At 36.6% G+C, this 23,526-nt stretch overlaps 5 protein-coding genes and 1 non-coding gene across 7 annotated transcripts; 3 read left to right on the forward strand and 3 right to left on the reverse strand.

Moving 5' to 3' along the window:
* Nucleotides 1-342: 342 nt before the first annotated feature.
* On the reverse strand, nucleotides 343-1,835 carry LOC111592873. Its single transcript, XM_023305322.2, has 3 exons — nucleotides 1,559-1,835; nucleotides 1,346-1,501; nucleotides 343-1,293 (listed from the first exon to the last, which is right to left on the reverse strand). Exons 1-3 carry the CDS (start codon nucleotides 1,751-1,753, stop codon nucleotides 673-675), a joined length of 972 nt encoding a protein of 323 aa, XP_023161090.2. The 5' UTR covers nucleotides 1,754-1,835; the 3' UTR covers nucleotides 343-672.
* Nucleotides 1,836-4,821: 2,986 nt separating this feature from the next.
* Trnas-aga lies at nucleotides 4,822-4,903 on the reverse strand. Its single transcript has one exon. It is a non-coding gene; the product is annotated as a tRNA-Ser (tRNA).
* Nucleotides 4,904-15,879: 10,976 nt separating this feature from the next.
* Nucleotides 15,880-16,797, forward strand: LOC111592874 (skin secretory protein xP2). Its single transcript, XM_023305323.2, has one exon. It carries the CDS (start codon nucleotides 16,057-16,059, stop codon nucleotides 16,795-16,797), a length of 741 nt encoding a protein of 246 aa, XP_023161091.2. The 5' UTR covers nucleotides 15,880-16,056.
* A 2,642-nt stretch (nucleotides 16,798-19,439) lies between these two features.
* LOC111592862 (single-pass membrane and coiled-coil domain-containing protein 4 homolog) lies at nucleotides 19,440-19,992 on the forward strand. The gene is made up of 3 exons (XM_023305308.2): nucleotides 19,440-19,666; nucleotides 19,726-19,857; nucleotides 19,911-19,992. The coding sequence occupies exons 2-3, from the start codon at nucleotides 19,729-19,731 to the stop codon at nucleotides 19,956-19,958; spliced, it is 177 nt and encodes a 58-aa protein (XP_023161076.1). The 5' UTR covers nucleotides 19,440-19,666; nucleotides 19,726-19,728; the 3' UTR covers nucleotides 19,959-19,992.
* A 420-nt stretch (nucleotides 19,993-20,412) lies between these two features.
* LOC111592861 lies at nucleotides 20,413-22,265 on the forward strand. Of its 2 annotated transcripts, none has more exons than XM_023305307.2 (4): nucleotides 20,413-20,798; nucleotides 21,635-21,688; nucleotides 21,745-21,821; nucleotides 22,147-22,264. In XM_023305307.2, exons 1-4 carry the CDS (start codon nucleotides 20,784-20,786, stop codon nucleotides 22,208-22,210), a joined length of 210 nt encoding a protein of 69 aa, XP_023161075.1. In that variant the 5' UTR covers nucleotides 20,413-20,783; the 3' UTR covers nucleotides 22,211-22,264. The 2 variants fall into 2 exon arrangements, with proteins under 2 accessions (XP_023161075.1, XP_023161074.1); XM_023305306.2 differs by lacking the exon at nucleotides 20,413-20,798 and adding an exon at nucleotides 21,318-21,553 and having other exon boundaries at nucleotides 22,147-22,265.
* Nucleotides 22,224-23,050, reverse strand: LOC111592860 (ER membrane protein complex subunit 4). Its single transcript, XM_023305305.2, has 3 exons — nucleotides 22,878-23,050; nucleotides 22,687-22,816; nucleotides 22,224-22,622 (listed from the first exon to the last, which is right to left on the reverse strand). Exons 1-3 carry the CDS (start codon nucleotides 22,931-22,933, stop codon nucleotides 22,308-22,310), a joined length of 501 nt encoding a protein of 166 aa, XP_023161073.1. The 5' UTR covers nucleotides 22,934-23,050; the 3' UTR covers nucleotides 22,224-22,307.
* Nucleotides 23,051-23,526: the final 476 nt, after the last annotated feature.

The following is a 23,526-nucleotide window of genomic DNA, read 5'->3' on the forward strand; positions in this document are numbered from 1 at the left end:
ACTGAGATGAGGCCCCTCGGAAGTCTCCTCTAATTACGATATGCACCTGATCTACCATACTTCAATTGAATGAAATTCTATCTACTCAATACCATAGACGTCACTAGCTGAGAAGCAAGTCTCTTAAACGGCTCGCTGCTAAGCTGCCTAAGCTGTGATCCCTCGGAAGTTTCAGCCAAGTAGGGTCACCTCTCACAGGCACCTTTAACTCAGTACCAAAAAGCTAAGTACATGTGTTTAGCAGTGGTCCACTAGACTAGACCTCGTATCTACTAAGGCCTCAACATGTCAGTAGCCCATACATAATATTACCCAGCCCACAGTTGACACCCATTTAGCACATAATTCTTAAACATTTCGATATTTATTGCTCAATGTTTACCAGTTCATTGTAGAAGACATACACAGAATTTGAGTGCCCACATCAGACGAGATTGGCTTTCAGATCGACGGTTACGACGTACGCAGGTCCACAATCAGAGTAAATTGCATTCAGAATGGGGGCTCATGAGTATAATTGCTGGTTGCTGATGGGAAAGCTGTTGATTTCCTCACTTTACCGACCTGAAGAGACCGAGAGCTCTATATCTCTATCTCTCTCAGGCCCTTCGATGCTCCTTTACGCGGAGCATACCTACAATTTGACTAACGAGCCTCTTTTCCTTTACCTTTTTAATTCTTCTGGACACGCCCCTTGAGTAATAGAGTTTTGGATGTATGAATTTCCGTTTCGATTTTGGTCAATCTCTGGCCGATTCTCTCTCGGAATCTCTGCAGTGTCATTATCTCTTCGAAGGACTGCTCTCGCTTATGCAGATTTTCATTGTATCTCAAGTAGAAACTGTCCACTTTGAGATCCAATCGATTGATCTTGCTCTCAATGCATTCAATGCTGTTGGTCAGCTTTTGTGATCGCTGGATGAGCTCGTTCAGTGGCTGCATCATCCTCACGATGTCCAATTCGACTTGGGTTAGATCTTTTTTCAGGTCTGTATCCCTATAAAAGACTTGCACATCTGAATTGTCGTCCACATTTTCATGTTCGGATTTTTTATTCAAATGATATTCATAAACCTCACGTATGCAAGAGCGAAACTTGACCCAATCCTTTTGATCCGGCTTAGTATCCAAGCTCTCCGTAAACTCATTGATATACTTCATCATGCCTTCTATACTGTCAGGCATATCTACCGGACGTTTTAAGGTCGATAGACAATAGTCCTCAAGTTCCCTTTCCACGCATTCCAAATCAGAACTCATTTCTGGCTCGCTGCTGTCTTGCAAGACTCCTTTCTACCAAATATAGCTACATATATATGATATTATAGGAATTCATAAATAATACCTCTATAAGTATGCCCTTGACCTGAGCATACTTGGGATCCAAGCAGAATTGCTCAACAAATGCGTCTCGTGTCTGTTGCACCATTTCCCCTAGGTTTCCCGTTGACCCGCAATCACCGATGTGCTCAAAATCATCTAAAAGCTCTACAATTCCCTTCTGTCAGCAGGAGTTAGTATATATATTATATATATGCATTTATATAGGTTGGTTTACCTGGACAAGTATGCCCCTGTGCTGCACATCCTTGAATCCTGTGCTTTGCTCCACGTGCAACTCCTCTCGACTCTGTTGCACGAGATGTCCGTATTTGCTCACGGATATTTGTTGAAGCAACATTTGCTTAGCTGGCTTATTCCTTGCACCATCCGAGTTCATAGATCCAATATCAATGGGCCGTTCGTTTTCCATGCTATCAGAAAATTTGGATATTTAATTTTTAGGTTTGTATTTTTTGATATTCTTATTCAAACTGCCCCTCAAATAGTCAGTCAATCGAACAGCATGGAACTTCGATTGATATAGTTGTCAAGGGTTTCTTGGATATACACACATATATTTTGCCCCAAAACTCGTATATTTATTTTTTATCCACTTAGTATCTCATATATATATACAGTATAATCAACTATATTTCTTAAATATTATTATGATATTGTATATATAATATTAACATTTTATAGATTTAATATTTTATATAGAGATGTATTTTATATTGTATTTTTAAATATATTATACAAATAATAAAATAAATAAATAAATAAAAATAAAAAAAAAACATAAAAAAATATTAAAGTAAATAATTAAATAATTAAATTTTTATTGAAAATTCCGCCTCAGAAAAGTTGTTGATGAAATATAAATATAATATCTTTGAAATATTAAATAAAATAAATTTGGATAAATTATTAGCAAAATATATAATAAATAAAATCTAAAAAAAAATCTTAATAATTATAATATAATATATGGAAAAAACAATACAGCAAAAGTATCTCCATGCCTTTAAAAAATTAATGTTTAATTAGCAAATGCTTTGTTAGATAATAAAAATAACATGTAAGAAATAAATTATTTTAAGAAATTTTTTGATGGCATACAAAGTTTTTAAATATAAGAAATATAATAGTTTCTTAAACAATTTTCTCTGTATTTTTAAAATTGTATATTTTATTATATATATATTTTATATTTATTGTTTATATTTAAATTTTCTTATAATTTTCTGACTTTATATTTTCTGAATTTATAACAATTAAAATAAATTAAATAAAAATCAGAAAATAAGAAAATTATACATTTTATTAAAAACCATTTTAAATTCTTGATAATATTATGGGACTCACCTAGAAATATGTTTGGATTACAATATCTTTATAATTTTGTCATATAAAGACTGTTCAAATGCAAAAAAATCGACTGAATAGTGAAGGAGGGAGAGAAAGAGAAGCTGAGATTAGTTTCTAACTGTTCTCTGTTCTCGCTGAGCACACTTTCTGAGAACACTCGCGCACATAAGTTAGTCAACTGTTCCCAGTTTAATGACAGGCGCTCGTCTTTTGATGTGCTTCGATGGATGACCCTCTTAACTTCCCCAGCTGATGAGGTTGCAGATGGATCGATAGATAAGCAGCGTTAAGAATATATATACATATTTATATATGCGAAAATATACATTTCCCACAGAGATCAAAAACTGTTTCCATTTGAATGATAGGGGCTGTCATTTGATGTGGATCGATGACTTTGGCCGCTGCTGCTGCAAGGAAAAGTTGAGGCAAGGTAAATGAAGTTCGCGTTGCTGGCACGCATTAGGGTAACCAATAATTTAAGACATCGTAAACACATCGTAAATTTTGCACTGGCATATTTAGGCTTTAATTTTCTATAAAAGACAGCGGACAGGCAGCTGAGAGACGCGAGACTGGAGACTCGAAGCCTCAAAGACGTTGTCGTCTCGTCTCGGTTAGGGGCATTCCTTTTTCCAGTTGCTGGCTGCTTCATGCAACTGCAGCACGTAATTACAGCCCATTAAGTTTTTTTTCGTGTATTCGTGACTGTGTGTGTGTGTGGCTGCATCTTTCACTTGGCGCATGCATGATAAGTGCCACTTGCCCAGCCCACAGACTCCGGCTGAGCCGTGCCGCCTCCCCTTGCTGCTCCCGCTGCGTATTTGCTTTGATGAAAATGTTTCCCATTACTTGGCTGGCATTGCCTGCCCCACCAAACACCTGCATTCCTCCTTCTCTTGCTGCTGCTGCTGCTGCCTCTTGCTGACTGCTCACCATGCAACGGTCTTTGTCGAGGTGTAACCTATATTTTTCTGTTATTTTTAATTAGAGGCTTCTCTCTCTCACTCGCTATATGTGTGTGTGTGTGTGTCTGCTGCCTACCATCTTTGATTATTGTGCAGCATGTGGCAGCTTTTGCCTTTTTGCCTCGGACAGTTGCCACTTGAGCAACGCGTGAAGCCAAATTGAACAGCAGCAGCAGCAGCAGAGAATTCAGCTTGTAATTACATAACTCGCAGCTGGAACTGAGACTTGGCTAGTTCCTTCGGCTCTCCCTTTCTCTCTCTCTTTGATGGGTTAATCAATTTATTTAAAAGCTAAACACTAATGAGCCCAATTATAGATTAGCCACAGATTGTTATCCTCCAGCTTGAATGGCAGCGTAAATAGCTTTGCCATGGCGTGTGGTAAGAATTGTTGCAAGAATGAAGTGATTGGCGATCGCGTTAGCTGCAACTCAAGCGCTCTAACAAATTAGAGAAGTCTTCGAGGAAGCCAAGGCAGGTTGTAAAATAATATAATTACACATATTAAGTTAATAACTAGCAGATAGTTCAGATCCAAATTTCCATAACATTCATTTGCATTATCTATAAGTAAATTAATTATAGATCTAAGCTGAAATTATAGCAATGCAAATGACTTTATAAACGAGAGCTAACAACTTTAACTATATCCAGAGAGAGAGAGAGAGAGAGAGAGAGATCGAGATAGAGATAGAGAGACAGGGAGGCAGAAAGAGACAGAACGAAAAAGAGATGGATAGAAAAGAGCGAGGGAGATACGAGCTTAAAGAGATAGTCAAATACTAATATAAAACTTTAAGCAATGCCAGTTAAAAGCAATATTACGATAAGCCAGCTTATCACAAATTCTTAAATATTATATTTAATCTTTTTCCTGAAATCTATAACTAAAATAAATTTTAATAAATTATTAGATAACTCACTCAAGTTTTCCTTTTTTAATTAAAATTTAATTAAATATATATATTTATTTATTATTTATTACTATTTCACTTGTACTGCAAAATTATTTTATTTTATAACATTATTTTTTAATTTAAATTTACAGCCAGATCAGTAAAATATTTCTTTATTATAACGTTATTCTTAAAAATATATATTTTTTTATAAATATTAAAAAAAGAAATGTAATAATAAAAATGTAAAAAGAATGATCTCTATTCGCAGCCGGTAGGATTCGAACCTACGCTCCCAGAGGGAATCTGATTTCTAGTCAGACGCCTTAACCGCTCGGCCACGACTGCTTGATGCAGTTCGCTGTCGCTTTAGCCTATATCAATTTCAGAAGAGAGTAACAACAGCCACAGGGTGATTCATAAATAAAATGTAGTTATCAAGTGGGTCAATTGAGAGAATTAACAAAATGAAACGATAAAAATAGAAGCGAAATAAATTAAAAATAGTTTCGAAAGAGCATTTGATTAAATTTATGCCAAAAGAAAAAGTAAGAAAATATTAATGAAGCGCGAGGCAGTGGGTCGAGTGGCGGGAGTGGGGGAGCTTCGAAATGGGCTGCAACGAATCGACTGCAAATCAAGGCGTCAATTAAGCGGAGAAAACGCTGTTGGCTTGCCGCAGCAACAAAAAGGTGGAGCCAACAAACGCCGATCCACTATCGCGCGCTCCACAGCCAGCGCTGCGGCTCTGATCTCGCCGAGAGGCTGAGGACGAAAAAAGCCAAAGATTGCTGAAACTGAATTGTGTAGATCGAAGACCTGCGGCTGTCCAGTACTCGACTACTGCCTACCTGGACTCTTCATTGGCACCTGCAATTTTTTATTTTCTTTTGTTTTTTATTTCTTGTTCTTTCTTTTTTATATTATCTGCTGTCGGTGGTTCACTTTGATGCCGTTCAGTCAAGCAAACCGCCTTCTAAGTCAATTGCAGTGCTGCCTCTCCACAGATATTGATAAAGTGTTAACAGTCGCAATTGATCGCCTGACAACTGGCCGGCCGCAGCAACTGCAGCATTTGTCTCCACATTGATGGAGCTGCATTTCAACAGTTGTCAGCCACTACGAAGATGCCAGGACTTTTGATAAATCGTTGCGGCCACAGATAATCAGCAACGTTTTCCGACAAATAGCAAAGACTTCGCCTGCTTCGACTCTTTGTAGACTTCGATTGGCACAAGCTGCAATTTCGATTTCTATTTTTAGATTTTATGTTTTTAATTAACTAAGAAAATACTACAGAATAGAAAGATAAAATAGTGCATTGAAAAATATTAAATAATTGATAGAAACTAATGTTAAAAAATATATATATTTTTTGTTTATTTTAAAAATGGAAAGGCCTTACTAATTTTCTAATAAAAATATTATTTTAGCACATCCAACATTTTTATAAAAATTTTAAAAATATCTTAATGTCTTTTGAATATACAGAATATTCGTATTTTCATTAAAAACATTTTCTGAAACTAAGTTTAAATTAATTTTTAATTTTAATTTTAAATTTTAAATATAAAATATAAAAATATTGTTCTCATATTATTTTTAATTTTTGTTTTTGAATTTTTAATTAACTATATTATTATATATTTTTTTAATTTATTTTTTATTTAGAAATATTTCTAATGAATATTTTTTAAATTTGTTATTATATTATAAGAATTATATTTTTAACTTTATTTCAAATAATCTTATTGCTATTAATAGATTTATGAATTAAATCAATAATCTTAGGAATTCGTTAGCTCCTTAACTAATCTCTGTAATTAGTAATTTATTGAGTTTAAAATTCCATAATTCCCAACATTTCTAAAATATCTTAATTCCTTGGCAAATGCCTCTCCAAGCATTCGAGTTTCTCGAACTTAATCTTCATCAATCAACTTAATGTCCCATTTTTAGCTTTTACAGCTCTTTTTATCTGCTCCTAATTGGTCTTAGATTTTGTGCTTAAGCTAAGTGCACAGATCTTTACCGTTAGTTGGTATGCAGTGGCAAGTGGGGAGCTGCTAACCCAAATACCAACGCATTGTTGTGGCTAATGAGCTAAGCACTTAATCGCAAGAGTACCAGGTAATGCCAAGCTCGACATTCCTGCAATTCATTGTGTGCGCAGGTTTAATTTAGCTGCAGCTATAAATCAAATTCGCCAAGCCAAATGAAGTAGTTACCAACACTGCAGCCCGAGCCCACTCCCATTGCCATTCATCCCAGCAGCTGTAGAAGAAACGGGGGAATTCAATTCACGCCTGCCAGGAATGCCTTTGACACACGTGGACCAGGTTGAGCTGCCAGCAACTGCAACTGCAACTGCAACTGCAACAACTGCAACTGCAACTGCCGCTGCCACTACCACTGCCCAGCCATGAGGCGTTAATTAGCGCTCAATTGTCGATCGTCATCTCTAGGCGCTGCTCTAGGCTTTCCACTCCAGTCGGCCTTTTGTTGAGTGTGTGTTCGTCCGCTCGTACGTGACGAGCAACGCAATTGCAGTCCATCAATGACGCAGCTCGAATACAGCAAAGTAAAAAACAACAACTCTGCTGATGATCACCTGCGATCACCTGAGCAGTCTAAGCCTATCCTCTCCTACTCCTGCTGCTTCTCACCTGTTCGTCAGACAATCGTTGTCTGATTATGGCCGCACCCAATTGTGATTATACGCATATTTAATGGCTTCTATTTTCCCCACAAATCCCCGTATTTACTGTCGCAATGGAAGCTTCAAAGAAACTGCCTCAAATATGATCTTCGATTGGCTTTATATATATAATATATTTTAGACATGCAGCTCGAGTTGTCTTAAAGTCTTGGCTATATTTATTTTTTTTTTATTATTTATTTATTTTATTTTTTATTTAACATAAAACTTTAGACTCTAATATGGATGTCTATTTTAGAGTTATACAATTTTTAAGCATTATAAAATAAATAAATTTAATTTTAATATTAATAAGACTAACTTTATTAAATAGATAATTTTATAACATTAATGCTTAATTATAATTTTAACCATACTATGAGCTTATTTATTTAAGTACTCATTCAACGAAAAATATAATGAATAACGCGCGCCATAAAATGTACGAAGTGCAGAGCAGAAACTTTATTTTGATAAGCATTTCAACAATTTATAAATCTAGCTTGAAGTAAATTTATTAATAAGAAAATGTCAAACAAAACTCTATGTAAATTAACTATTAATTGTTAAATAATTTATCATGTAAAGCAGTTCTGCCAGCTCAAAGCTATTCAAATCTAAAAAAAACTTTCTTTATAAACAGATTTATTCACTGATAGATTTTATGATATTGCAGTTTAAGGTTAACTAAATATTTAACTAAACACAAACTTGTGTTTTGAGTTAAGGTTTTGCCTTTAAGTAAGTATTCTCATTACTCTGTATGCAGGTTGCATAATAATTAAATTCCATTGTAGGTTGTTAACTGCATTACACAAGGTCGTAATAATTTCCGAATTGAACTTTGATTGGATCTGGGAAGCATTCATAAGATTTTGTACAGTTTTCAAGCTTCACTAAGGAAACTCAATAAGCTCAATTCTTTTATAAGTTCTTTAGTTAACTTCGCCCCAACTTTGGAGATATTTTGTTATCACCGACTGAGTCTGAATCGCACATAATCCACTGAAAATGTGTGGCTGATTCATCTTAAAGTTCTATTCCAGGTAGACATTAGCTTAATGGCTAATCAAGCTCTGAACGATGCTTATCAAAGTTTAGTTGGAGCTCGGCTATAATCTTTAATCAGCCGCCAATCAGGCTCTGGAGACCCGCGCAGGCAGTCGGCTGTGGGAAATCGGTGACAAATGTTGTCAAGGCGCATTTCGCGCTGTTGCATCAACAAAATGACAAGAGGCACGATAAGTTGAAAGTTGGGGCTGCAGATTGGGGATTTGGCAGTGCTCTTAGCTTCAACATAAATGGCCTGGTGTTAGGTGTCAGTTATAGCCACTGACAACTGTCAGTGATAAGACCACACACACACACACACGCACACACACAGCCTGATGTCTGTGTATAGAGGGGCCAGAGCACGCAGCTTTTCAATTAGCCAGCCGTAACGAGAGTTTTGCGAGAGGGGTTCGAGGCAGTTGCGTGCCTGTAAACAATTTCTCGAGAGGGTTTCCATAACAACTTGCTGGAATTTGCAAATTTTAAAATACAAAACATGCGATAATTGTGAAATTGTCTGGAATTCTGTTTTACATAATTGGTATCAATAGTTGTAGATTAACAAGCAGCTGGGGGGGCGGTGGGGCGGTGTGGCAGTGCGGTCTCAGACAGCCAACAACATCTGAGATTCTCAACTCCTTTAGCTGTTGAGCTGTGCTGTCAGTTTGATTTACTCGCAGCTGATGTGTCTATATATGTGGCTGCTTCTGTGAGGTCTAATCCCGTTGAACCCCCTTTCGAACCCTAATTAGCCACTTGGCAGGGCCATTTGCCATGACACGTGTCCCTCGTGTTAACTCAAGGGCGTCGGCTTTTTGGTTTGTCATTCGCTTTTTGCCTCGCTGCCAGCTTTGTTATTTAAAACCCAAACCAGACGCGAGACCAGAGACCAGAGACCAGAGACCAAGCAACCAACCATTGCAGCTCGTGCCTTGCCTGCGCTTGCTGCTGACATTTTTCTTCTTTCCGGCTTACTGCATTTCGTCATCGACGTCATCTTCAGCGTTCTGTTGCACTTTTCGTAATTAAAAGCCACATTCGAGTTTTGTATTTGGTGTTGGGCCTGCGGCCTCCGTTTCGCACCACCTGCGCTGCACCACTTGCCCACTTTTTGTCGCCGCAACGACAGCGCCCACTGAGTGGCTCGCCACTTGAAGCGCGCTCAGCCACGGCCGCAGGCACGATTTTGGCCTGTCAAAAACTCGGCAATAATAGCTAATTTTAAAAACAAATATATGTGAATATATATATATATATATATATATATATATATAGATATGTATATATGTATATGCAGCAGAAATATGTAAGCCATTAAAACAAACTTTACTCTTAACGTCCTGGCTTTGCAGCCCTTCAAAGCTTACTTGATCAGAGAGAATCACTTGAGAATCGCATAGAGGCGCCATAGCTAAAATATTATAATTTTCATACATGATTTGTGTCTTAGTATTAGCATTGTTAATACACAACTCTTGATGCGATGGCAAACATAACTCTTAGCAATAAAGAACTGCTCTCCCTGCAGAGGTTAAAAATGTAAAAAGCGCTTGAAGAATGGCTAAAGGTAATTAAATAATAAAATAGTTAAACAACAGTAAACCTGAGCAAACAATGACTGGAAACAGTCTTAGGATTCTTATGTTAAATATATATATTCATTTCATATTCATATTCAATCCATTTAAATTTTATACAAACAAAACACAAAAACAATTCGTAAGTCGAAGTCTGACTGGCAATGCGAGACTCTCGATTAAAGAATTCCAATTATTTGTGCATAGCCTTATTTATCAATAAAAAGCAAAGGAAAGAAAAACAATTCCTTGACGCTGTGTGATTCTGTGCAGTTTTGCAGAGTCGTGAGAAAAACGTGCCACGACTTTCCACGAGAAAATTTCACCCGAACTTTGTAAAATGCCTTGTTGAGTTTTCACCGAATTGGATTGGCGGGTTCATGACACCACGTGGGCAACAAACAACAGCATTTGGCGACAAACAACAAGTTGTTGCAGCTGCTTGTTGTTGCTGTAGTTGTTAGCTGTTGATTGCCAGCAAGCAACATGCAACAAATCAGGCAACAGGTTGCCTGCCGCAGCTCTTGTTCCGCCAGTTATCAAATTTCAGCCAACTCCACACATCGAATCCGACTTTCGACCAAACAAACTCCATTCCAAATGGACAGCAATTGCTGTCTGTGTGTGTGTGTGTGTGTATCTGTGTGTGTTTCGGCTAATAAAAAATTAAAACAAAAATTAAAATGAATTGAAAAATTGTTTCAAGGTTAGTTAAATGCCAACTCGTAATTCACATGACGCGCCAGAAATTGGAAGTATCTCTCCTCTTATAAACCACAAGCTCAAAAGCGAAACTCATTTAAGCAATAAAAGGCAAATGTGGTTTGAAGCCAAATACACTATGCAGAGTGTTCATTAAATTGAGCATTAAAGTTGCTAAGAGAGTTTGTAGTCAATTATATGGAGATCTATATGCTCCATAAATTATATTATTTTATTTTATTTTATTTTATTTTATTTTATTTTATTTTATTTTATTACGCTTTATAATAGATAATGCATCTATCTATCTATCTATGCACTCAAATTATAGCGACTGAATATGTAACTTAAAAATGCTATAAATTTCAAATAAAGAAATTTGCAAATAGAAATATTATGTAAAAAAATGATAGAGTATACAATAGAATTGATGGCCAGAAGTTGAGACAAAGTAATTTAAATTCAAATATTTTTCAGAACCATTTTGAATATTTCTCACAAAACTTGCTTAGAAATGTAAGTATTAATTTATAAAAATGATAAAATAAATTAAAAATATATGGAATATATAAAAACTTTATCCAAAATTAAATTTTTTTGAAAAATTATTATTAATATTATATAATAATATATTTCATTATAGCTATAATTTTATTAAATTTGTTCACAAATTCTAGAGGCAGCGAAAATGTTTAAGTGAATTAAAAGCTAAAGAGATGATGAAATTGTTCGCCTAAAAAATTTTTAATAAATTATTATATTTAAATATTTATGCATTTTTGTACATAGAAAAAAAATATGCAAAACTATAACCTACAAGAAAAAATTAATTTAAAATAAACATATAAAAAATAAAAATAAAAAATAATAATAATAATAAAAATGAAAAACAAAATTATTATTTATTAAAATATGTTTTCAATAGTGTATTCAGAATTCGTTTCTACATAATTAACTTTATTTTCACTAAATTTTCAAGTTGTTTTTCTGGCTGGCAACAGAAACCAGATGCTGTTGAGCTCTCATTACAAATTTGATTTGATTAGCTGAGCAGCAGGTTAAAGAGAAGACATCCTGACAGGTTACCCCACACTGAATGCCAAAGCGAAAAAGAGCTGCAGGCACACATATAGACATATATGTAAATATATATTAGGCAACTTGTGAACAACAACAGGCATTCATAGTCGCAGCCATTGATTCTGACTGCCTGACTGAGTCCCTGACCCCGAAAGAAATGCCAATCGAATGATAAGAAAAATCATAGCTCAAAGCCCAACTGAGTCTAGACTCTGCATCCATTCACAATTGCTTCAAGCTCATCTCTTAACAGCGCTCGTCACTTGTTTTCTAGCATTAATTACACTGCAAAGTATTTTGCATAAAAAGAGTCATTTAATAACAATTTCATTATAGATTGTTGGGCCAAATGATGACGCGTGGAATGCGTCGAGGCTACGCAAAAACATCTCATTACATATGCAATTTTTTATCAGCTTCTTATTTTTTTCTAGCCGTGCATAAGTGATATCTATTGCAAATCATGCTTCAGGCAACTCTATTTGCAATTTGTTGACTTATTGACAGAGCGCAAAGCGTAGAAGTCTTGGCAGTCTATAGGCCAACTTAGGCCAACTGCCAAAGTGAACTCTTTCATTTATTTAGGCATTTAATTAAGGTACCGGGTATCTTCTAGTCGAGTATCTCCTAGAGCATACATACTTATTTTTTTAATATAATTATGCGTTTGCCAATTAATTAATTAATATTACTCGTCTGTATTTGTATACAACTTTATAAGCAATTATGCTTTTAATTCTTATTAATAAATTTATGCAAATTTTGCGTATTTACATTCCGTTTTAATTGCAAATATCAACTGTGTTGCTCGCAATCCCTTTATAATTAATTATATATATGCTTGATATATGTAAATAAATAAGCAAATGGCATTTTTGTTTGGCGAGCAAAGCCGTAAAAATTGACGCGCAAACAAAGATTAAAATTTTATTCAGCCCAACGGTAATTTTTGCTGCTGCATTCAATTACAACCGAATGAATAAATAAAAAATATGCATAATTAATTTATAATGTGACAGACCACGTCTAGCCGTGAAGACAAAGCACATAAAAAAATAAAGTGAAATAAATAGTAATTAAAAAATGTCGCGAGTTCAATTATTCATTGCGTGGTTTCTGCATCGACAGCAGCAGTTCATCAGTTCAAAGAGCACCAAAAATAATAATCCCCCTCTAAATAAATAGAAAAAAAAATAAATGAGAAAGAAATAAAAGGATTTATTGTTCCTTAGAGGCTAATTTAAAAAAAAATCTTAAATTTAAATTTGGCTTTACAAATAAATAAGAGATAAACAAATTTAACAAATGTTTCCAAAATTTTAATAGATTAAATTAGCTTGAATAATTTTTAAAAATAATCTTTATCTACACAATCTCTAACTATCTTCATTAAGGAACTTGCAATCAGCCAGCCAATCAATCAATCCATCAGTCAATCAATTCATCAGTCAGTCAATCAATCTATCAGTCTACTTGTTGAGCATTTCTAAGCAGAACCTTAGCCTAAATTCGTAGACAGAAACCCAAACTGAAATCTTGGCATAGACCTCCCATTGTAGTCGGTAGCCTGATAGACTAGCCCATGGAGTTGGATCGTTTATCTTGCAAACGAAATCTGTCACATGTCGAACATATTTATTGGTCGATTGGCCCGCGGGTTCCAGTTAGCCAGCTAGCCAGTTAGGCAGTTTGGCTTGCTCCAAATCATGTACAAATAAATGCGCCAATAAATTTCATCATTAAAATCACTTAATTTCGATCTACGATGAAAATGGTGAAAAATCGCCAATGCCAAAGCCAAAGTCGGGAAAATACGCAGAACCGGACCGAGCAGACGCTGTTGCAGTTCGTATAAATCATAAAATAAAAGACACTAAAAGCAAAAATAAATCAAAAAAAATAAATAAAAAATAAAAATATATACATACATGTATGCAACACATGCAAAACCGGGCGAGCATTAGAGAAACTCTTTTTCGCCCATGCCAACGATCCGGTCTGGTTTTCTTCTTCTTCTTCTTTGGCTACCAAGTCCAGCAGACCTGGTCGAAAATTAATTGTAAAACGCGCCGCAAACACGCTCCACGCTCCATGCTCCACACTCGAGTCCAGGCTGCAATCTACATAATTCCCGCAGCGAGCCCACCCCGATACAACGCCTGGTACTAGGAAACTCCCGAGAAGCTTGCGATACGATACGATACGCATGCGTGGCCATTGGACGCGACTGTCTTTTGAAATATGACGCCCAGTTCTTGGCAATAGATACGAATGTCTCGCCCATTTCTAATGGACGTCTGCTCCATGCACTTCCCAGAAGTCAGCCGCTCTCTCTCTCTCTCTGTCTCTTCATTTCTTTTTTTCAATTGGCTGCTGGAGAATGTGGCATGTGTTAAATTAAAACTTGGCTACCAATTTGGAATCTTGGCTCAGTTCTGTGGAACTAGCAAACTGTAAAGTAATGAGCTGAAATTAATTTAACTGACAGTTCATCTAAGCTGGGCTTAGATTAAGCTAAGCTCAAGCTTAAGCTTAATTGATATTCTTTTAAGCCTTATAGATAATGCCTTTCCAATTACACATACTTGCGCTTCTTATCTATAAGATCTAGGTCTAAATACATTGCATTATAAATTTATTATGTAAATATCTCATATATCCTATATCATGTTATACAGATAACAAAATATTTTCGAAATAGGTACGAGCAACAAAAAGTAATGGCAACTATTTACATAAACCACTATACATTCTGATCATCATTAAAAATAGCGCTTTCATTAAATTAAAGTACAATTACTGCAAAATTTGTTGGCTGTTTTCTCTAAGCAGAGCCATTAGAAGCACACGACGCTACGTTATTACAGCTTTAATGTGCTGCATATGCAGTTTCTTTTATGGACCATAAACTGTCAGGCATCCGCAGTCCACTCGTCCACTTGTCCACCTGTCCACTTGTCCCAGTGACTACTGTGCCCCAGTGTCCGCCTGCGAATGCGCATAGCCTCCCGTTGCGCCAGCGGCAATCGGCTCGTCTGCTGACTGCTGTTGGCTGCGGATAGTGTCGAATGTAATTTAATAAATTAATTGCAACAATTAGTTGCTTCGTTTTTTATTGAAATCCTTGTAAATATTGCGCTAGACGCACATCGCCATGGCAATTGTCCGCCATTTCCATTGAATTTATCGCGCATTTCTCATCCAGTCCGAAGCAGTCCCCAAAGGCGGTCCCCATATTACTTATGGCAAATTTATGCAGGTGCTATGAAATATACAATAATTGATTATTTGACTTGGATTTATATGGTGGGTGTTGCCAAAATGCGTTAAATTGGATTTAAAACGATTTGTATTCATTAGATTCAAATTAAAACTGAAGAAACTAGAAAAACGTCTCGAAAGGAATGCAAAAAGAATTTTAATACTAGGTCTGGGTGGCATCTCTTAAGACAGAAGTTCAGCAAAAAGACTTTCTAATGCCACAAAAACCTTTCCTAATTTCTATCCTTCAGCTACTTTTAGCTTTAAGTTCGACTTTTGTATTACTGCAAAATACCTAGTCAGCTCGTTAATCGGCCATTTATATGTTTCGCTTTACATTCCACAGTTTTGTCACCTGCATTTGTCGCCCTGTACTCGAACTGGCCGTGTAACCCAGCTCCAAATCGTATCCACTACATGTGCCCCATGTCAGATGGGCTAATTTATAGTGTTACATTGGACGTGACTAAACTACATGACCATTCCAATCTATTGATTGAACAAAACACCAAATACTGCTACTGCTGCTGCTGCTGCTGCTGTTGTTGACCGAGCAACACGTGGGCAACGGGCCAAAAAAGCCCAATAAAATGTTAGAACATCAGCTGCATATTGATGACAGGCCAGACAGGCGAAGCGACCAGCGATGACGAGCGCTTGACGCATGTGATACATGCATTGTGATACCCTGTTAAATGACAAATTAAGCAGCTAATAACTAATGTTATATTGATAAAGGAAGGTGACTTAATTACCAGCTCGAATTATACATTTTAAATGTTGTTTATGTTATGTTGTTCAATAACCTCCCGATCTAAAAAGAAGCAGAGGTATTTATAATTATAAACTAATAATTATTAACAATACTCAACAATGAAATTGCAATTCATATTCCATGTACAGGGCATTATGTAGTCCATCAGTGTGACTTCAGCTTGAACTGTTTTCGCTATTGGATTTGGGTTATGAGCATCGTTCCACTGCAAAACGCGAATGCAACAATTCAGCTTTGGGGTTTGTTTTTGGGGTCAATGTCAATTTTGTTTTGTTGCCCGGGAGGTCGTGTACCGCCTCCCCCAACACGCGCTTGGCATCTTAAGCAGCAGCCGCTGCAACATATAAAAAACCATATGACGCCTCGCAATCCAGTCAGTTGGTCAGCCACAGTCACAACAATGAAACTTAGCCCAGTTGTCATCGTATTGCTCGCTTGCCTGTTGAGCCTGGCTCAGGCGGATGTGCAGCAGCGTCGTCGCTATCAACAACAGCAGCTGCAGCGGCAACAGCAGGCCGGTTACAATTACCAGCCAGCTACTCAGAATCTGCAGCAGAGCGCCCAGCCAGCGATTAGCTATGCAGCGCCACAGCAACTGTATAGGTCACCAGCGTCTGCATCAGCGCCTGCTCCTTCTGAGATCAACTTTGCAGCGCAGCAGCCTCAGCAGCCTCAGCAGCTGTACAGGGCACCAGCGTCTGCATCTGCACCTGTTCCTGCTGAGATCAACTACGCTGCGCAACAGCCCCAGCAGCTGTACAGGGCACCAGCTCCTGCTCCAGCTACACCAGAGGCAGCTCCTCCAGCACGTCTGCAAGCAAAGCCTGCGCGCCTGGTGGCAAACAGTGAAGCCCAAGAGGACATTGATGATGCCGCTGAGGAAGTGGAGGTGCCCAAGGCAGCGGCCGCCACACCAGCAGCCGTTCCAGCGCCCGTAGCACCCGTTCAGCCGCCATCCGTTGTATATTACCCAGCCGGCGCCGTAAGCTTTGTGCAGCCAACAGCCTTTGCCAAGTTCATAGCAGCACCCCAAGCAACAGCTGCAGCTGCTGCCTATGTGGCCGCACCTCAATATTATGCCGCCTACTACGGTTAGGAATATGCTAAATTATCAACAATAACAAATCTAAGAACTGCAGCTCTTATTTTCCAAATAAATTACGTACTTTCTCTATTCATCAAATCAAGTTTTTATCGCCATTTACAACACTGTAATCCATCAGCAAGCTCTGCAGCAATCCACAGTGTAAATCAACGTCTTTCGTTAGGTAGGGGACAAATATGCGTGAGGTATGTATGTACGCATGTACGCAGTGTGTATTATAATAATCATTTTTCATATACTTTTATAATTCATTTGGTTAGTTAACAGTTTAATTTTACTGCGTTTCTCGTTATTCTTAATAGTTTTAATCATATTCCCGCTGTATTGCACTCCTCCTAAGCTATCTAGATTTGAGCGATTAGGCAGCAGCAACAGAAACCATCATGTATATCATCAAGGTAGATTTGTGTACCCCTCTCCCCCCGCAGACAGAAAACTGCCTTAAAACTTAAAACGGTAGGCAATTCCACTCGAGCCTAACGAGCATTTGTCGAAAGAAGATGCGAAACGCGACTCAAGGCTCAACAGCTCTGACAATGAGTGAGCAAAGATAATCTATTATGACCGTAACAAGAAATAAATCCCAACTCGGTAATCCATCATTTTACGACTTGGCAATCAAAATAAGGAGTTTAGCTAAGTCAGTTAAGGAGTCAGACGGACACGAAGCCAGACATCTGGACAATGAGCAACCAATCAACGGCCGACAAAGTTGGCAAACTACCTGATCAACTGAATTGCACTTAGAGATGAGTGCGAAATAAACGATTAATTTTTATATATACACATATTTAACATGCTAGTATCGATTAAGTAATCGACTTACAAAGCTTTATAATGTTATCCAGCACTAAAAATGTTGACATTTCAAAAAAGCACCCAGCTACTAAATTATATATATATAACAAATGATGAATTCAATAGTATATATATTTATCAGCTTAACATAATTATTTGTTACTCTTCCAAGTTTAATTACATATTAATTATTATTTTTATTAATATATATGTGCTGGCTGGTGTCTTGCCGTGTCACGAGCCCATCACTAGCAGTGTCTAACGAACAAGTCGAAAATCATGTTAACGTTGAGTCCGAACTAGAAGCGGACCCACAGTTTGAGCGAAGAGTTGCGATCAGGAAACATGCATTTTCGACATGCTGCACACACATTCAGGCCAATCCAGCAGGCGAACCGAGGCGGGGCGGTGGCCCAAAGTCGAACTCAAAGCTCAATTTACGGCAGCCTGACGACTTGGACAAGTGGCAGGCAGCTAGGGGCCATTTTAGCTAGCTAGCTGGCCAGGCCTGCTTGCCTGTGTCTGTCTGGCTGGCTGGCTAAATAGTTGCCAATAATCCGTGTCCAAATTGATCGGGTTGCCGTTTATGGTAATGGACGAACTTTGGTTTGGCCAAAATGTTGGCCGTTGGTCACTGGCGAATGCTTCATTACCGATGCACAAACTTGGGCGTGCGTCTCAGAATGATTTGCAACGGTTTTCAGGCGGCATTTTGCATTATTATTGCTTCATTTTCTACTCCATGAAGAATGCTGTCAATTAGCGTAAGAAAGGAGCAACAGTGGATGCTGCTCCCAATAGATTGATATAGCCATACGAAATGTGGGCTGCAACTAAACATACAGGAAACCCAAGCAGTGACAGCTGCCACGCCCAGCTGCCCCATTCCGCCTCATTCGAGTCGACTGTAAGCCCATTTGGAACTGCTCATACATTTTCAAAATCGCATTTAAAGGTGAAGGTGCAACAGTTTTAGTTGGCGAGTATATCTGGTTCGCTGACTCTTGGAGCCATGCCAGCCAGCAAAGCTTAACAAAATGCTCGCAAATTAAAAAAAAAGAGAGGCAGATATATGGGCTAGAAGAATAACAACCATGGCAAAATCAACATGTGGGCGAGTGCTTTAAAGAAAATCAAAAGGCAAAAGAAACTTTAATATTACCAACACTTTGTCATATCAGTTACAAAAATCAGACCAGACTGATGTGTATGTGTGTTTGAGTACGTATGCGAGCTTGTTATTGTATTGGAGAAATTGTATTTTCAACGACAGCGCTGTAGAAAATGAGAAAAAAAAGTGTGGTGGCAACGGTAAATTAAAAAATAACAACATTTTCAGCATAAAATATCCAAAAGCTTACCTAGAATATAAAACTATGTATATGTATGTATCTATCTATATGTATGTATCTATCTATATCTATGTATCTATCTATATAATATGTATCTTTCATAAACTAAAATGCATTAAAATTACTTTTAATTTGTATTAAACTGCATCAGCGTAATAATATGAAATTATTTTTTTTTTTTTTGAAATTCGCGCTCTTATTTTGTACTTTTACAGCACTAAATGTATGTGTTTTTTAGGATGTGGCAGCACTGTTTAACTACTCGTTGGATTGGTTGCACTCGCTAGGCACAAAGAAAAATTATGACGTTATGTTCTTCCATGATTTAATTTGGCAAAATGTGCCTTTATGTTATATTAGAACGCTTAATTGAAATAGAAATATAATAATATAATAAATAATATAAATGCAATTTCTGGGTATCTCTCACATTAACTGCGAGTTGTAACCTTTTCAACTTCGTTTCCCTTAGCACAGCTGTGCCAACTGTTTGCACCACAACAACAACCACCTGCACAACTTTCTTTAGCGCGTTTCGACGAGAGCAACGAAGACTAAGACATGTATTGAATTCCAAACCAGAAACAACTTGTTGACAAAGCCTATCGGCAGCCACCTACCTGTACGCCTATACCGCGCTGTTCTTCCTCTGTTTGCATATTCTAAGTAATCATAAAAATTACACGTCATCAGCGTAACTAACGAAAAAAGTAAGTTAGTTTATTGAGTTATAGTTATTATAAATAATCAAATTTACGCATACATCCAGAATATGCGTCAACTAAAGGGCAAAGTAAAGGAAACGCGTAAGCAAAAGAAGGAACGCAAATTGGAAAATGTAGAAATGCAAGGAAAAATTGGAACTGTTGTTTTGCCGGCTTTAGGTGTTATAGCCATGATGGTAAGTAGTTACAACAAGTGTTACCCTATAATAAGCAAAAACTTATATTACAGATAGTGGCATTTATTTACCTGAAGACGAGACCTGCCATTCTGGCCTAGAAACGGGTGGAAAAGTTATACTTGGCGTAGTTTAATCTAAAGTAGGCAACAACAATTTTAATTAAAAATGATTCATGTAATTGTTAAATGTGCAATTTGTTTTTAAATATTGGTTGTATTACAAATATAGTTAAGTGTAAGCAAATCGAATGATTTTATTTACAGATTAACTAGGTGCCCTAGTGTTGTACAACACAGTTCTTGCACTCTTTCAACAGCTACCCGCGCATTTGAATGTTACAAAGTGATTTTGAAACCTACTCAACTTCTAATATTATTCGTATTTTGAGACATTTCGTATTAACACGCATACATACGCCAAAACACAAAGGTACAGCCAAAAAAACTAGTTTTTATTTTTGGCCTTTTGCTTTTTACCATTTAGTGTTTTACACGTTGCTCATTCGTTGCGCTGGCAAAAATTTACTCAGCACTTTTCAATTAAAACAAATTCAATAAATAAAGTTTGAGAAATAGAAAATTACGCGCAAAAAATTAAAAATTTCAGCATACTGCCAAACAACATTAAACAGTTAATCAACTTACGAAGTATTGGAATTATTATTTACGCCTGCGATTAGATAACTGAATACGAAAAAAATAACAACAACAACAACCAACGTCACAGAGAGAAAACGTAGTGTGCCAGCTGTTTATCGGCTCGCTCTTCAGTCAAGTTCAGGCAGACACACGCACACTACACATAAACCAGCTCGCTCTCACGCGGTCGTATTGTACAGATTGGACATTTCTTTCAACGCAGTTGTTGATTTTGTTCTCACTCTGGCGCGTGCGGGCGAAAAAGGTGATTTTAATTATTGGACAATGTTGAAGTTTTTGGTAAGTAACGCTCGAAATACAAGTGAAAGTGTATGAAATTAGCGATTGCATGGCTGCAGCAAGTGGTAAATGTTACTTTATTGTGTGTGTCGTGCAAATTCTGTTCTTTTTATGGCGATGATTTAATGCCGCTGCTGTTATTGTTGTCACTGTTAATCATGAGACAAAGAAATAACAATAATTCCGTCGACAATACGCAAAAACGGCCATATACGCCACTTTTAAGTTATATAAATACCTTAGAAAAATTGTTACTTATATATTTATATATATAATATGCAAAATGTGAATCACAGGCTCCATAGCGAGTCCTTGGTCAAAGTTTAAAGTCCACATAAAATAAATTAGTATTGCAGCTCCAACAATTATATTTTAATTCTTTTACTCAAAAAATAATCAATGTCGAAATGGAAAGTCAATATAAGATGCCGCCTTTAGCCTAGATACAATTGTATCTTATATTTGAACATATGCTCCTGTTTGAAATATATACTTTTCGAATATGTTATCTCAGTCATAATAGTCAGATTGTCAGTTAAGCAGTAGTGCTAACCAAAATAAAATTTGTTGTACAAATTTGGAAATTTTTTAAAAAATACAAAGCTTACAAAATGAAATGGCTTGGAGTAGGAAGACAAATTATTGCGAAACGCTTTCAATCATGTGGATGTGGATGCCATCAACCCTGTGATGAATTGCCTCCGTGCCCATCTAAGCCTTTGTGGACTGCCGGTCGCGCCATGTTTTTCTCTTTGGTCTGCACCATCATAAAGCTTGAAACTTCTTATATGCTTATTGGAATGTGCTCACAATTTTAATTATTCTTTCAATTGCAGTTAACTTTTGGGGCCGGAGTTTACACAGGTGTCTACGTATCGCAGAATTACGAAGTAAGTTTTATTTAAGAAATACGAAAAGGCCTATTTTAATTTTTAATCTTTCGCAGGTGCCTCCCGTAGATGATCCCTCCAAGCTGGCTGAAAAATTAAACAAAAAATTCCGCGAACTTATTGAGGGCAAAAAGTAAAGCAAATAAGGATAAAGGATAAGGAAATATAGATCTTTAACCTTATGATCTAAGCCAAGCTGTTTTATTGAGAGTCTCAATATAGCTTTGATCCAATCATAAACATTCAAATTTCCAATAAAGTAGTTTATCAGACATTATGGCTTGCAATTAAACACTCATTTTAGATTTTCAGAATAAAATGTGTTAAATAATACATGAAACCCAATTGACCGATTTTGAAATAACAAAATTGATAATTTAATTGTTAAATATAAGTTATAAATAAACAAACCAGAATGTTGAATGAGTACTTATAAATTTTTTATGCTCTATTCACAGGTCGCCAGTAGAACAAATAGCACATGATATCAAAAAGGAGGCCAAAAAGATTTTGGACGATTGAGACGATCAAGATGAAAGACAACATATATTTAATGACGTTTTGTGTGTTAAACAAATTTATCTATGACTCAAATAAAGGTTACGTTTAAAGTTACAATCTAAATAAAGGAAACACCTCCTCCATAATACTCTAAACGCGTTTGGGGCTGCACAAAGGCCAGCCAGTCGGAAGCATGAGTAGGCAGAAGACCCATGCTATGACACTTATATAGAGCAAGGGCTACATTTGCCAGATTTCCCAGTATATAGATAATGCGCTGACCGGTGCCCTGCGCACCATCGGCCATTTTTGAAGTCACTTGTGTGGTAAACATCGCCTTAATCGGGCGTATCAGCATCATGCCGACCATCATAATAGGGAAAATGGATATCGAATTGCCGGACATATACATAATAAACAAATTCATGGGTATCTAGACAGAGTAAAGAAAATCCAAAGGTTACAACTGACCGAGATCACTCAAGTATATTTCTTGCCTGTTTCAGTGGCCCCAGTGCCAAATCCCATGATTTTTTAATTACCAAACGTTGATCACGTACGACTTCTGTTTGATTTACTAGAGCCGTGGGATTATACCCAGGCGGCGAGGGCATATCTGCATTTTTGCTGCATCACAGAAGTAGAAAAATTAGCCTGACGTGTTAATTACAATAATTGCTGTATTTACCTAACATTAAAGTCCAGCGCCCACTTGGATTTCTTCGAGTTTAGCTTGGCCGACATTTTAATAGTGTTTTTGTCCAGTTTTCTGTTACTTTAATTGAAAAATTACTTATAAATTGGCACAAACAGCAAAGACTATGTGTTATCGTTTTCGGCAATAGCAACCCTACACGTGTCGAAACAGTGTTGACTAAAACTTATCAGAACGGTCAACGATTGGTTCAAAATTATCGATAACATCCGAACACAATGAAAAAATTTAAATATTCATTGCCTTGTATCAAAAATGGTTCAGCATGTTTTATTTTAAATTTTATTTAGAATTACCTTTATAAATAGTACTTGCCGTTTATTTATTTTTTGTTTTCAAATATAGTTTTTCTGTTTTTTGTTGTTACTTTTTGCTGCCAAGCGACGGACACAAACAAAAGAAAAATAAATTTGTTTTTTTCTTGTATTTTTTTAAAGAGCAATTACAATTACAGTTTTGTTTTTCTCATTATTATTACTTTTATATTTATAAAATTAAAAAGAAATATATATTGATGAGGGGGTAGGGCAAAAATAACTTAAAAAGACAATTTTATACCATATACTTTTCTTGTTGTTTTAGTTGTTGTGGTGGTTGGGTTCTCTTTTTACTCATTTTTGCA

The sequence above is a fragment of the Drosophila hydei genome, unplaced genomic scaffold (assembly GCF_003285905.1).
Source record: "Drosophila hydei strain 15085-1641.00,03,60 unplaced genomic scaffold, DhydRS2 tig00000001-arrow-pilon, whole genome shotgun sequence".
In the NCBI taxonomy this organism is placed as follows: Eukaryota; Metazoa; Arthropoda; class Insecta; order Diptera; family Drosophilidae; genus Drosophila; species Drosophila hydei.